Below are 14,101 nucleotides of genomic sequence, written 5' to 3' on the forward strand. Positions count from 1 at the left end.
TGCTACAAAGAGGATGAACTACGGTACTGATTTCATCACATGAATCTGTGAGGCCTGTCTCTAAGAAGAGTGAATTCTGATTATACATATTCTCTTTCCCTCTTCATTCCAACTGCTGGATTATTTGCCAAAAATAAACACTGTTAAATCTGTTTCAAATGCAACACGAAGCCCGCTTTCTTCTACCCCTTGAGATCTTATTCAAAAGTTTCTCTATGTTCTTTTAATAGTTTCTACAATCCCACCAAGAAGGTTTTTCAGGTCAGAAAAGAGTAAGGAGATTGTATTTCACAAGTAAAACATAGCAATTTTTTCCTTCACCAGTAAGATGGGAATAATATGAGTACTCATCTCAAATGGTTATTACGAGAACTAAATAATGCTTTTAAAGTGATCAGCACATTATCTGACATTCAAGTGTTCAATGACTGTTGATATAAGTTATCTTCCTCTGATAATATTAACTAAATTTGAAAGGATAACATCAGAAGAGTTAACATTCAATGCTAACTACTAAAATATTTTCTCTTCAGTACCTGGCACGCATCCAATAAACGGTTTGTAACAATACATTCTTCCTGAGGTGAATTATGGAACTAGGTTATTCAGCAGTGACTAGACACCTAAAACTCCACTCCAACCTGCCACCTTCTTTGCAAACCTCAGGCTCATCTAATTTCCAAACAAACTTTTTCATAAACACAATTCAGGCAAGGTGAGACTAAAAATGCAAATCTAAATAAAAGGTACTTTACAGAGATATAACAGTTTACTTAAAATTCACTTTTCTTATGGAACTTTGTGCAGGGACAAATGCAGAAAGTAACTACTTGACACTTTGATTCTTCAATATTAAAAGTTCAGTTACAATCTCTGAATTAAATAGACTTTACCAGTTTTTTTCTTGTTTTGTTTCTTTTTACTCTTTTAAGTATACAGAATAAAACTAAGATGACTGAAAGATACAGTTTCATTTAATACAAACCTTCTTGTACTCTATCCTAAATACTAGGAAATAGAAAACAATTCCATATATGTGTTATGAAACTCCAGATCTGTAGTATAAAACTGTAGCTAAAACTACTTTCCAAAACTTACTGACAGCTAGGGCCCCAAATGACCTAGATTCACCAAGCAGATATGCTGAATGAAGATTTGAAAGGAGGAAATGGACCTACATGGGTTGGGAGGACAGAAGACCAGGAACCAGGATGGTAGTAAAGGGTTTCATTCATGTGGGGTTGTCAGTGGTGGCTAACACGGACTGGGCCAGGGGAATTAGGGTAAATAGAACCTACATTGGTAGGCGATTTAAAACAGGCAGCTCTGTAGCAGGCCAGTTTAAAGGTGTGGTTCTAGAAGTTTCTAGAAGTTCAAAATACAGTCTGTTCCTTTTGCTCTCCCAATGTATCTGGAAACTACTGTATTCCCTCTAATAAATCTCTCAGTTTAAACAACTGATCTAAATTCAGTTGTCTAAAACTAAGAACCCTGACCAATAAACTAGAAAAAAAAGAACATTTCAATGAAAGTCAATAAACTTTTCTATCTATATAGAGTTCACAAATATGCACAACAGTTTTTGACATCTTCACTAGAATTTCACATCTGCTCTATTTTGATTCATGTGATAGTCACTGAATATATATGTGAAATATATACTTAATACTGGTGATATGACCATTTATATCTAGGAATTCCTTTATAGATGATTGATCAATTTTCATCAGTCAAGATGGTCTTTTTTCAACTCTCATGTATTACTAATATCAAAACAGAGGGAAGTCTAGGAGTTAGTCTTTAGCCTAATTTCAATTGACAAAAATAATTACTAAAAAGCAGAATTAGAAAATGCATGGGAAATACAAAGAATCAAATTTTGCTTTTTGTTAATTAAATAAATGACTGATGAGTGCTCCAAAGTCACAAATCTGGAATCTGGATATTTAAACTTTAAAAAATTATAAAGCCAACTTCAACTAAAAGAAGAAGCCCTCAAAACATCAAAGTACATTGTTAAACTTATTGAATATAAAACAATCGCTGAATCAAAATGAACTGAAATGACTGTAAAGAAGACATGAAGTCTTGTGTATATCAATCTCAACCAAATATTTAAAAGAATCAGGCAGAGGACTCAATGTTAACATGACTTATAATCTATTTTACAGATTCTGACAATACAGTTTTCCATAAAAATGGTAACTTCTGATGACATAGTTTTAAAAACCATGTATTTTAAAAATAATATAAATATTCATGTTAATACCACCTATATATTCATACTATAAAGGAGCACATCTTATGAACAATTTGAGTCTCCTGACAGCAGTAAATGTTATCTTAACAAACATTTATAAATTGAGGGGAAAATTTTTTATATTTTAATAATTAATGTTTCTGGCTATATTGTAGGTGCTTTCACATATATCTCATTAATGCATGTAATAAGTCATCGAAATATAATTATCCCCATTTTTCTTAAAGCAATTAAATAGTCTGAAGTACAGATTACTTAGGTAACTTGAACAATGAAATAAGTGGTAGAACCACATATGAACCCAGATCTCCCTAACGTTTCCAAAGGATTTTTTTCTATTAGACCATTAAATTATTATTAGATTTATTATTAGATTTTTGAAAGAAAGGTAACTATGAGATTTTTGAAAGTTAACTCAATAGCAATTCTATAATTTTTTCATACATAAATATAAAATATTCTACCAAATAAACATATCTTCCATCTAAATTAAATGTTAAGAGTTAAAGGGAGGAATACGGTATGAACTTTGGTCTTTAAAGATAAAGTTGAGTACTCTTGACTAATCACGTGATAGGAAATGATGAAGACTCTATAAAGAAAAATCATTATGTAAACAGGGTTTCCTAATACCTTTTCTACTGAATTAAACTTTTTTGAAGTTTACTGACCTATTAATTGGATCTGTTCAATGGCCTAGCAAAGGCAATGGTAGACTGTCAGAGGCAATAGTCGTTTTCATTTATCACAAGCCTGGTAATTAAACTGATTAGCCTGCCAATCAACTGCACTGCTAGTGAAATTTGTAAAAGCAGAAAAAAATAGCTTACCGTGCACATGGATGTCTTTGTGATTTTCAGGGTAAAATCTGATGAAAACTCCAAATCTGAGATAGATGTTGTATGGCAATCTATATGCTACCCATTAAAAAGGAGTGAAGAAAGAGCTTAGTAAAAATAGTCCAAAAAAAAAGCCCCAAAAAACAAAACAACAAAAACAACCCAGACAAACACTACTTCTTTTATGCACAAATGATTATTAGAAACCAATGTTTTGCAAACTTTAACTACATGCTAGTTTTTGGAATTATTTATAAGTTTAAGGAGTAACTAGTACTATCATTTTGTTAATTTTTCCTTAAATTCATTTAACTTAGACTCTTTGTAAACAACAGTATTTATCAAATCATAGCTCTAATGTGCTAAAGTTTTCCTGACACACTAAAATAAGTACTTCCAAATAAAAAATGTTTTCCTGTGTTTCACCTAACATTTTGCCTATCGTGTATGGTACACCCACCACAATTGCTATAAATAATGTGTGATAACAGTCAATACATTTATAGGAACTGCCAACTTGAAAACACAGGCTTGGCCGGGCGCGGTGGCTCAAGCCTATAATACCAGCACTTTGGGAGGCCGAGACGGGCGGATCACGAGGTCAGCAGATCGAGACCATCCTGGCTAACCCAGTGAAACCCCGTCTCTACTAAAAAAATACAAAACACTAGCAGGGCAAGGTGGCCGGCGCCTGTAGTTCCAGCTACTCGGGAGGCTGAGGTAGGAGAATGACGTGAACCCGGGAGGCGGAGCTTGCAGTGAGCCGAGATCCGATCACTGCACTCCAGCCCGGGCAGGCGACAGACCGAGACTCTGTCTCAAAAAAAAAAAAAAAGAAAACACAGGCTAATGAAAAGACAGTTGTTTTAAAATTCATGTCTATAATTGTATTTTAAGATAGGTTTTGTTAGATATGAGGAGAAACCACACAATTCAAACAAAAGAGCAAAACTATGGAGATTCAACCCGGAGAAAAAAATAGCAAATTATCTTTATTTTCCCATTCTGCCTTTTTCAAATTCTCCTCTGTTACACTTTGGAGAAGGGATGGAATCACCTTTCAACTACAGGAGTCTAATCAGAAATGTGCTGTAAAGACCGTCATCAGCTGACCAGTCAGGAGAAGATCATAACCCAGTGAATACAATTAATGTAACCACACACCTGAGACACTATTGAAAACAATTTGAGAAAAAATTTTAACAGCACAATGTGTTTGTGGGAGGACTGGAGAACACAGAACAAACTATTTACTTAAATAAATGTAAATAAATGTTAAAAAAAAAAAAGGAGTACATACACTTTTTAACACCTCGTTTTCAGTTCTAAATTTTTCTATCTCAACCATTTATTGATAGTAGTTTTTGCATTAAGCAGAGATCACTAGAGAGAGAAATCAGCAACCTCCACCAACTCTTTCTGCTCAACTTTAAGGCTTACTTGGTCATAACTGTACACTCCTATCCTGAGCCAAAGAGCCCAAATAAACCCTTTACTATCAGTGTACCAGAGCACTGAACAGTCTTATAACCATCAAGCAAACTGTTTTTCTTAAAAGCTGAACGCACTTTTAATCAGCCTGCTCTTGTTAAGAAACTTCACGTTTATTACTCTATACTAACTTTTAATGCTGTATCCATTTAAGAAAATTAAATATGTACTAAATACTTTGTACAGAGAAGAAATATTGATGCTATAGAAAGTAACAGCATGATTAAAAAGAGAAGACAGCACTTTGGGAGGCCGAGACAGGCGGATCACAAGGTCAGGAGATCGAGACCATCCTGGCCAACATGGTGAAACCCCATCTCTACTAAAATACAAAAAATTAGCCAGGCATGGTGGTGCATGCCTATAGTCCTAACTACTCGGGAGGCTGAGGCAGGGGAACCGCTTGAACCTGGGAGGCAGAGAGATTGCAGTGAGCTGAGATCGCACCACTGCACTCCAGCCTGGGTGACAGCGAGACTCTGTTTCAAGAGACAAAAAAAAAAAAAAAAAGACAATATCCTGAACCTAACACTGAACATACTGCTCTAGATTTGATTATCTAGTTGAAACAGACAAATTAAGGAGTTAAGCAGTATTATTTTTTGCTGTAAAGTTATTAGTGAACCCATGTAAATTCAACATAGAAAAATTCACAATAAAACAAGAGATTAACATGGCAAAAAATAAGTTGACAAAATACAAAAGTAATTAACTGAGAAATCTGAACATAGTAGGGCTTTCGTTTCATGGGCAAATTCACTATATGTAATTCACCTGAAAACACTGGAAGAAATCTGAATGAGAGAAGTTAAACTGTGTGGAACATATGACACGAATGAAAAATCTGGCTATAAATGAAAAGCTAAAATAAGGCTAGGAGGGGGTGATGAAGAAGAACTAATAATACAGCAGGACTTTTTACCTTGATTAAGCCAAAGTAAATATAAATTATTAACTGGTTCAGAGTTAGATTTGAAGGACTGTAAAACTGAGTGTAAGGAGTTTTAATATATACAGAAGTGATTCCAGAGAGATGATATAGTCAACTGGTAAACATTATGACCTCAATTTGTTTTAGACTGACTACAATGGGAAAAGTACTGTTTTGAAAGCCCACATATAAAATCAATGTATTAATTTCAAATGCTGAACTAAGAAAAATAGCAATGCCATTATAAAAAATAAAGTTGGCAAAACACCTACCTTAATACCACAAGGTTCTGAAATAAGAGTCTTCGGATCTAAAACTTCCACAACAGCTTCTGGAATAACTGCTTTCTTCATGCAGGACATCTTGAAGCCATAGACATCATCCCAAAAAGCAATTCTATCAGCATGTTTATTCACATCACTCACTGCTACAAGGCTGATAGTGCAAATGTCAGGGTAGACTGTAACAAATAAAATGCCCCAAAATTAAGCATTATCTCCTTTTCTTATGGAATATATATTTTTAAAGGCTAAATATAAATATCAAATCTATCAGTAAGGATTACTAGCAATGGGAGATTAATGAAGGTATAGATCAGGAAAAACAACCATGCTTCATCTTGTAGCCTCTTTTAAAAACAGATGCCCATTATTGGCTGGGCGTGGTGGCTCACGCCTGTAATCCCAGCACTTTGGGAGGCCGAGGTGGGTGGATCACGAGGTCATGATATCGAGACCATCCTGGCTAACATGGTGAAACCCTGTCTCTACTAAAAATACAAAAAATTAGCTGGGCGTGGTGGCGGGCACCTGTAGTCCCAGTTACTCGGGAGGCTGAGGCAGGAGAATGGCGTGAACCAGGGAGGCAGAGCTTGCAGTGAGCCGAGATCGCACCATTGCACTCCAGTCTGGGAGACACAGCGAGACTCCATCTCAAAAAAACAAAACAAAACAAAACAAAAAACCAGATACCCATTATCATGATGATAAGATTAAAACAGGGATTCCAATGATAGGGTCTGAATTAAAATAGGATCATATAATTAAACAATCCTGAAATAAACATATTTATTGATATTAAAACTTAAAGTGTGCTAACGTAAAAGGTACTAGATCTTTACATGTAGAAAAGGACAAATCATTTAAAAAGATATGTAGCATGTAAGAAAATCATGTAATAGGATTTTATCGTTATACAGAAGACCACTTCATATTACTCTCATTTAATAGAAAAGTATTTATAAGCATAAAGTATGTGCCAGACATATGTGCCAGTCTAATTTACAGACTATGGACACATATCACTGCCCTCAATAAACTTATATTTAGATAATTTTTGAGGAAGAAATGCACAGTTATTTGTGAGGTAATAAATACTAAGAGTGAGAGCATACAAGGTACTAAGGGAGCTCATGGCAAAACTAGCTAATTCAGACTTGGCTGGGGCAGGGGAGAAGGGATAATATATAAGATAAGAACTGAAGCCCAGTGAGTTGGGAGTGGGGAGGGAAAGCGTATTCTAGGCAAAGTGAGCAGCAGTGTGGATAAAGGGTCACAAGAGATGGGATGGCCCATATACAATCTAATTTAGAGAGAAATAGACAAAAGTCTAGAAAGTTAAGTAGAGACCAAAGACTACATGCTGAGTAAACCAAATGAGTAAATTGGACTTTATTCTAAGAATAATGATAATCCAGTAAAAAATTTTACATAGGGTAGCAACATGACTAGATTTTGATTTTAGATGAATCACCTAGAAAGCAATGTGGAGAATAATGGGAGAGTCTAAGATGAAAACTGAGACAAATTAAGAGATCGTTAAAATAAACCAGGTGATCTGAACTAGGATATTGCTGTGGGAAGGGAAAGGATGAGACGTATTCAAGGGATATTTATGAAGTAGAACTCAGAGGACTTTGAGACTGACTGGCTGTGGGGGAAAAGGTCAAGGATGACAGCATTTAGCTTCAGTAACAGCACAGATTGTGACGGTATATATTATAATAGGACATAACTATGGGGAGATTCAAAAGGAACAGGAGCATTTAGTGCTTAAGAGACAGATAAAAATGTCTGAATACAAAGGTCTGAAATTCAAAAGAGGTTATCTAAGTTGAAGACATACATTTGGAGACCATAGGCATATAAATGAAAGATAAGTAACAGGAGTTCACGAGACCTAGGGAGAGTGGATAATGAATACTAGAATTCAAGGAACTTGACCAAGAAGCTGGGGCTACAAAAGGAAGAGAACCAAGAAAGTAAGTGTTACATGAGTTAAGGAGAAACTCTCCACTAATAACAAGTAAAGAAATAACAAAATTAACTTTGTCTTTCCAATATCTCAAATATCAACTTTTAGGGTACTCAAGAATTAACAATATAAATCACATGTTCCCATATCAGCAAACTGAAACAAGTATAAATGTACCAAAGAAACGCAGCACAAACAAACAAACAAACAAACAAAACCATGAGTATTAACTAGCTTTCAGGTGTAAATAGTAGAAAAATTACCCTCTCCTTCCAAACATTTATTTCCACAGCCTTAGCAATTTTATTATTCACTAATAGCAGCACTAAATTATTCTCCAAATAAAGCCCATGATAAGATCTACTGGCATCAAAGCACCTGCTTCCAAATCTAACTTGTGAGATACTCAGAAAAAACTACCTAGTACTAAGTCACTGACAAGAAGTTTCTCAAGTCTTCCCTGATAGGCATGTGAGGGAGGTATGCCAGCTGCACCAGAACAGAGTCCATGGCCATGCAAACTCTCCCCTTCCTCCACAAACAAGTAAAGCCTCTGGATTGTGTTTAAATTCTTGACTTATACAAATTCTTCAAAGTAACTGATTTGTTATTGAAAATGTTAACTCAGTAAGAAGATCAGCCATAAGGAAGTATATTTAGTTTCCTGAACCAGATCCTTAAGATGAGAAACACTGAATAAAAAAATAAGAATTTGGAAGCAACGTTAGGTATGTGGCTAACTTCCTGATATATCCTTTGTTGGACTGAATAATTATAGAAGCTTTCCCACATTATGCCCTGTCATTTCATCATTAAAGAGGAACATAGTAAGGGTATAGTCAGGTGGTAGGAAACATTTTTTGTGAAGTTACCAGTTTAGGTTTTGTCGACAAAACTGAATTTTGTTGAAACTACTGCTTTCTGCTATTGTTGGTGTGAAAGCAGCCACAGACAATATGTAAACAAATAAGCATGGCTGTGTTTCAATAAAACTTTATCTTCAAAACAGGGAGCAGGCTAGATACAGATACCCTTGACATAAATTAGCAGAAATGGAGGGAGGTTATTATCAGGGCCACCATATGGTCTGAGTGCCATTCACACTACATAATTCATGGGAACTGAATATCCTCTGGAGTTGTGCAGTGCACAGACATTCAAGATACTTAACATAGTTCATACAGTTCTGCTATTTTAGAATATATTTTAAAATCTTACTAAAGTTTTAAAATGCCACCAGTCTATCAGGGTCAGCAGACTGTGGTCCATAGTCAAATCCAGGCTGCTGCCAGTTTTTGTATTAATATATAAAGTTTAGCTGTAACACTACCACATTCATTTGTTTACATGTTGTCTATGGCCACACTGCACTACAGTGGCAGAGTTGAATAGCTGGGACAGGGGCTATATGGCCTATAAAACTGAAAAACATTTACTATATGGCCTTTTACTGAAAAATGTTACGTATCTCTGGTTCTCTATTAATAATATTAGTGACACTATAAAAATAAAGATAACTTCTTCATAAGAAAAAATCGTAACTTATTACAAGTAATAAAACAATTTTGAATATGTTGGTAATTAGAAGAGAAACTAAAGAAGAACATGATTTTATTTTGGGGTGTTGTGTATTTTTCAAATTATTTGTCTTTCACAAACATACAGAAAAGCACAGTTTTTATACTGCTAGAATTTGGAAATAAAATTATTTTTAATCTTTCGGTTAGTAAGATCTATGAATATTCATAAGGATATGTAATCAGTGTTATAGGTCAATTTGGTTCTATATCCACCTCCTCACAGCTGGCTAAAATCTTGGACCACCTGCCAGAATCCTGACTAACCCTTTACCTTCGCATTCTGACACATTTGTCATTTGATTTTGGTCAGATAGAAGCTATAATTGAATAATTATTTCTTCTTGTAGGTGAAATTTACAAAGCGCTGATTGGACAAAAGCACCCTCTTAACAGACCATTTATAAATTCATGGCTTTGACATCTGTGTCCTTCTCAATTCACTGCCCAGAATTCATTTGTCACTAGAACAGCTCACATGGTGAATAGATAAAAATGGGAAATCCTTTATCCCTTAGAAATGCCTCATAAACTTTTGGACACTAAAGGATAAGATAGAGGTGCATAAAGAAACAATTTCTAGTAAACACTAGGAATTTTGTATCACTGTTTGTATAAATAACCACAGAGTAAAAAGATTTAAAACAAAGGAGATAATATATAAGTCAAAATAAACCACTTTTTTCCACAATATATATGAAGATTTTAGTGAAATAACAATGGTAGCAAAAATGCTTGGTATGCATAAAAGAAAATGTACTAGAAAGTCAAATGGAAATTAGATGAGTTTTAAAAATTAGTTTCTAGTTTATATAATAAAGGTATCTTTAAAAAGTAGTATTTATTTGGAAATTGGACTCATTTCCCCATCATTAACGTATAAATAATGAGTAGACCCACTAAAGCTTAGCTAAGGCTAACATATAGCTGTAATATGCTTTGAAAAATTACACGCTGAAAAATAGAAAATGATATTACCGCTCTATTACTAAACAAACTCAAACTAATAAATGTGAAAAAAGCAGATCTGAAGATGAGGAAGTAGACAGTTATGAAAATACTAAAGGAATCCTTTAAGCACTATGAACCAATGCTAGTGGCTTATATTGAGATAATCTATGTTAACGTGTAGAAAATGTGAAGTGCTGAATAAAAGGTAAGTGTTAATACCACAATGCTTAAATTCATTTCATTAACTTTTATAAAGTATAAACCTAATGCTAATCTCATGTGCACCAGTTGTAACTCAGACTGGGAATTTATATTTATTAAGCAACTACTTTGTGTCAAGCATCTCATTTAGACTTTTGAATAATTTTACAAAGTTGGATTATAATCTTCGTTTTATAAATTAAAAAAACTTAAATTCAGAGAGCAACTTGGGCAGAGAGTAACCTGCCCAAATACCTGGTCTTCTTCAACTAACCAGATAACTAGTCAGCTGATGTAGCAGAGATTCACCTTAAGGTCTAATTGTGAAATCCATATGCTTTCCACTATGCATGATTCCACATTTTAATGCTTTTCAAATGGAAGAAAAGGAAAGAGGAACCCCACATTCCTAAGGTAAACGGTACTTGTTGGAAGAGAAGGAGAAAGGGGGTTGAAAAGAGTGGAGAGATACATAAAATTTCAGGGCAAAGTAAGGAAAATGGTAACATTTAAGCTTATTTTGCTCTGAACAAAGGAATGAGATGACAAGGCAAAAAACAGAACAAAAACACAAAAGGAAAGCAAGCAAGCAAGGTGAAGAGATCAAGACAAGCCTGGCCACCATGTTGAAAGCCCATCTCCACTAAAAATACAAAGAATTAGCTGGACATGGTGGCAGGCGCCTGTAATTCCAGCTTCTCGAGAGGCTAGGCAGGAGAATTGCTTGAACCCAGGAGGCAAAGGTTGCAGTGGGCCAAGATCGTGACACTGCACTCTAGCCTGGGTGACACAGACAGACTCCATTAACAAAAAATAAATTAAAAAGACAACTTAAAAATGAAAAGATACATTATGCTCATGAACTGGAAAACTCAATATTAAAATGTTGATCATTCCCAAATTGATATAGTCATTCAATCCAATCCCTTCATAATTCTAGCAGTCTCTTTTTTTAAGCAGAAATAGCCAGATTTTAACATTTATTTTAAACTCCCCCCTGCCACATGACCGAACTATCAAAGCAATTTTTAAAAAGATCAAAATGGGGAGACTGTCCTTACCTGACCAAGACTCAGTATAAAGTTACAGTAACTAAGACAGTATGGTACTGGTGAAAAGACAGCCTTAAAGATCAAATGAAAAGAACACAGAAATAGACTTACATGAATACGGTCAATTAATTTTCAAGATATGGCAAGCAATTCACGGGAAAGAATAGCATTTCAATTAAGGGTGCTAGAAAATATTAATATCTAAATTTACCTCACACCTATACACAAAAATTAATTTGAAATAAATCATAGACATAAATGTAAAAACTGAAACTCCAAGAAGGAAACACAGGAAAATTCTGTGTGACCTTGAGTAAAGCAAAGATTTCTTAAGACATTTTTCTTAGTATGACAGAGACTGAGCACATGTTTAAGAGTCATCTGTATTTCCTTTTTTTGTGAGCCACCGTTCAATTATTTGTCCAATTTTCTATTGGGTTTGTAGTCTATTTATTTATATAATCTACTTATATGTGGGAGAGATTAGCTTTTTGTTGTGACAGACATTGAAAAATTATTTTCAGTATGTAGTTGTTCTTGTGACTTTGCTTATAGCATATTCTGCCATTTAGAAATTTATAGATGCAATTAGATTTACAATGTTTCTTTCAGGGTTTCTGAATTTAAGTTCTTATTTAGAAAGACTCCCATCCCCCAAGTTTATAAACCTTATGTTTCCTTCTAGTATTTTTAGCATTTAATCTTTGATTATTTGAAATTCAGTGTACAATTTTATAGTGTGGATTAAACTTTTTTTTTTATACAACTGTCTCAATAGAATTTGCTACAGTAAATCATTTCAATTACATGAAATGCCACATATAGTTAGGTCTATACCATTCTCTTCAACGCATCTCTCCATTCAAGAACCAATAATATACTGTTTTAATTATTAAGGCTTTATAATGTGTTTTAATATTTGGTAGCACTATTCCTTCTGCTACTCCCCATCCTGTACCCTTCTATTTCGGTCTTCCTTGTCATTGTTTATTTTTCTATGTAAACTTAATTTTATCCTTTTTTTTTTTTTTTTTTTTTTTTTTCTGGTAGACAGGGTCTCTGTCATCTAGGCTGGAGTACAGTGGTACAATCATAGCTCACTGTAATCTTGAATTCCTGGGCTCAAGCGATCCTCCCACCTCAGCCTCCCAAGTAGCTAGGACTACAGGTGCACGCCACCACACCTGGCTATCTATGAAAGAGGGCCCATGATTTTGCTCTTTAGCCCTACTCCCATTAATATGATTGATTATATAATATTTTGGCCCTGATTCCCCCTTGTCTGGTATCAATATCATGACAGCTGTTTGCATTTTGTTTGCATTTACCTGAATGTCTTTATTCTTTACATTTTAACTTCTCTGAATTTTTTTGTTTTAGGTGTGGCTCTACAAAGTGCACAGAATTGGGCTTTCTTCGGCAAACCAATCTGAAATTCTTTTTCTTTTAATGGGTAAATTTAGCCTATTTACACTTATTGATATAAGAAACAGTTTTATGTTCCTGATGCTACCATTTTCTGTTATTTTTTCTGTATCTATAAATTTTTTTAAGAAATTGTTCACTACGTGGTCTTTTGATTTTTTTCCCGAAGTATTAATCCTTATATTTAGAAAGATCTTTGTATTTTTGTTGTAGTAGCTAACTTTTATAAGTATAACCTTAGTATAATACCTTTAGTTCTCTCTTTTCAACACTATTTACTAAACTCCTACCTTAAGCAATAATAAAATTAGTATATTTCCTTATCATTTCCCTTCCCTTTTCTTTTTCTCACACCCTCTTGGGCCTTCTCTTTTCTTCACACCAATTTTTTTCTGTATGTTCAAGAGTTGCACTGATAATACTAATAACAAGTACAGAGGTGAGCATAGAGTTAGTACATGGTTTTAAAGAAAAGTATTTTTCAGAAAAATTAGGAATCAAATCATGTAATAATTCATTTGACCCAAAGAAGGTGGGAATTGCTACTTCAGCTGCTTTTAAAAGTCGCTTTTCTGAAGTATAATTTATATGCAGCAAAACTCACTCTTTTTGGTATATATTTACATGTGCTTTGATAAAGTCACACAGTTATGCAATCACCACCATGGTCAAGAGACATAGACAGGATCTGCCACCACCAACCTCATCACTCAATTTTATGTTAACTTTGTAGTGCTAAATGTACTTAATAATTCTACTACTTGATCCGTCAGCTTTAAATAATATTCCTTGTTTCTATTATTAAAGATAAAGTAATTAAAATGTGAACACTTCTACCTGCTGTCTGCATTCCCTTTCCAATTTTTGTGAGATGGAGTATTTGACACTGTTAGCATATAAAACATTTATATTCTATGTTGCCATCCTAAAATATACATTTATTTTAGTCTTAATTGTAGTTGTAAAAATACCCGTTGGCCATAAACAATATTTTCCTACTTTTCCTCCTCATTTCTTGTTGGCTGCATGTAAAACATTACAATTCCTGACACACAATTAGTGCTTAATAAATATTAGCTAAAAATAGTAGAAATCATTGCTAGTAAACCTGCTTTCATGAA

The 14,101-nt window shown here is 34.2% G+C and overlaps 1 protein-coding gene across 3 annotated transcripts in view; it reads right to left on the bottom strand.

Moving 5' to 3' along the window:
• The window catches only part of PRMT3 (protein arginine methyltransferase 3), a 135,814-nt gene that overhangs the window by 42,440 nt on the left and 79,273 nt on the right, over nt 1-14,101 (bottom strand). For all 3 annotated transcript variants that reach the window (XR_004053540.1, XM_010388252.1, XM_030917525.1), the window contains 2 exons: nt 5,794-5,981; nt 3,091-3,177 (listed from right to left, as the gene is read on the bottom strand). Coding sequence is in view for 2 of the 3 variants with exons in the window: in XM_010388252.1 (XP_010386554.1) it covers nt 3,091-3,177; nt 5,794-5,981 (275 nt within the window). In the remaining variant the exon portion in view is untranslated. The remainder of the gene's footprint in view (nt 1-3,090; nt 3,178-5,793; nt 5,982-14,101) is intronic.

Source organism: Rhinopithecus roxellana, chromosome 15, assembly GCF_007565055.1.
Source record: "Rhinopithecus roxellana isolate Shanxi Qingling chromosome 15, ASM756505v1, whole genome shotgun sequence".
Classification (NCBI taxonomy): domain Eukaryota; kingdom Metazoa; phylum Chordata; class Mammalia; order Primates; family Cercopithecidae; genus Rhinopithecus; species Rhinopithecus roxellana.